Source organism: Acyrthosiphon pisum, chromosome X, assembly GCF_005508785.2.
Source record: "Acyrthosiphon pisum isolate AL4f chromosome X, pea_aphid_22Mar2018_4r6ur, whole genome shotgun sequence".
In the NCBI taxonomy this organism is placed as follows: domain Eukaryota; kingdom Metazoa; phylum Arthropoda; class Insecta; order Hemiptera; family Aphididae; genus Acyrthosiphon; species Acyrthosiphon pisum.
In genome coordinates this window covers 123,866,936-123,868,841 of record NC_042493.1, presented here as the reverse complement: position 1 = coordinate 123,868,841, position 1,906 = coordinate 123,866,936, and the positions used below count along the sequence as shown (strand labels likewise).

Sequence of the window (1,906 nt, the reverse complement as noted above, 5' to 3'; positions counted from 1 at the left end):
CCTTGTTGTAAGGAGATGGTTACTCGATATATCAGTCAAAGTTAAAATATACTTCTGTCTAATTGTTTATTTATCTAATTAATTAAATGGTATTATAAATAATGCTGGCTTGATAACCTGACGATTTCAATACATTTTAATCGACTGTGCACATATTACTAGAATACCCTGGTGATCAAAACAAACTCAATTCGGTTTTATAAGTCATAACATTAAACAATGAGGTAAAACGTTGATAACTTATTTCATCGTGTACCTATTATTTAGAATATCCATAGAAAATATACGTCATAACTGTGACATTTTCCGTGGAGTTAACAGCATAAAATGAACAAACTCACATTTGGTAAGAGGAATCGTGAGCTCAAGAAACATTATTCGTGTAACGTATGCGATAAAACATTTATTCAGAACGGTCATCTGAAAGCACATCAGCGGACTCACACGGGAGAGAAGCCATATCCGTGTGACGTATGTGACAAACGGTTCTGTCAAAAGAGCCAACTGACGGTTCACAAAAGAACTCACACAGGAGAGAAACCATTTCCGTGTGACGTTTGTGACAAATGGTTCAGTAACAATTTCCAACTGACGGTTCACAAAAGAACTCACACGGGAGAGAAACCATTTCCATGTGACGTATGTGACAAATGGTTCGGAAACAATGGCCAACTGACGGTCCACAAGCGGACGCATACGGGAGAGAAGCCCTACCCGTGTGACGTATGCGATAAATGGTTCAGTCGAAGTCACAATCTGACTGTTCACAAGCGGGCTCACACGGGCGAGAAGCCCTATCCATGTGACATATGCGAAAAATCATTCAGTCATAGTAGCCAAGTGGCTGTTCACAAGCGGACTCACACAGGAGAGAAGCATTACCCGTGTGACGTATGTGATAAATGGTTCAGCCAAAATGTCCACCTGGTGGTTCACAAGCGGACGCACACGGGCGAGAAACCTTACCCGTGTGACGTATGTGAAAAATCATTTGCTGTGAGTTCTAATCTGACTAAACACCGACGAATTCACATTAGAGAGAAGCCAAACCTAACGTGATACACCGCCCTGTCCGGATTTAATGATTTTGACGTACGTCTGTTTCTTTTATGTATTATCAGTTATTAATCCGTTTGTTTTTCAATATCTGTAACGAAAACACTGTCGGTTTTTGGTTCACGATTTGAATTATTATATACATTATTTTTGTCACTGAATTAAAAAAAAAAAAAAATTTTTGAAACCCTTTATAGGTCTGCGGTAACTATAATTACCGGTCATTTTTTTTATGAGTTATTGTGATATTTTTTTACCACTAATTGATGCAACAGTTAATTTAATGTCATGCGAGTGGTTAGCCTGTACACGAAATGGTGTTACACTTGTCATGTTTTCGGAATCGTGATAATATATTGCGGTCATTTCAATCTATGATTGAAGACAAACAAGACTATATAGTTGTTTGAGGTTATGAGTTCCAAGAAAACATTTATTAACGATATACACTCAAATTACCGACAGAGTAAAGTATATATAAAAAAATTCATAATATTTCATATTACGTGTCGGACGTCATTAATTAAACGTACAAAAAATGGTTAGCGATAAGTTACGTTCGGGTTCACGGTGACTTACGGCTGGAAGTATAATAAATAACTTAAGATGATTTTAAAATGTTAGTTATTACCATAATTACTATTGTTGTATCAATATAAATAATTTGTAAAAATGATCAAATTTTTCAACGCCTATCTACTAATTCTAATATTACATATTAATATAGTTCGCATTTTTGTAAATTAATTTATAAGAATTATTACCGTTAGTGTTAACATTTTAACAACTCAGAAACTGCTCATTATATTTTTAATTAAAATGCATGAACATTTTCAAAAAAATCATCCAC

The 1,906-nt window shown here is 35.2% G+C and overlaps 1 protein-coding gene across 1 annotated transcript; it reads left to right on the top strand.

Annotated features, from left to right (window-relative positions):
• Window positions 1-212: 212 nt before the first annotated feature.
• LOC103307663 (zinc finger protein 239-like) lies at window positions 213-1,059 on the top strand. Its single transcript, XM_008181239.3, has one exon. The coding sequence runs from the start codon at window positions 328-330 to the stop codon at window positions 1,057-1,059; it is 732 nt and encodes a 243-aa protein (XP_008179461.1). The 5' UTR covers window positions 213-327.
• The last annotated feature ends 847 nt before the right edge of the window (window positions 1,060-1,906 follow it).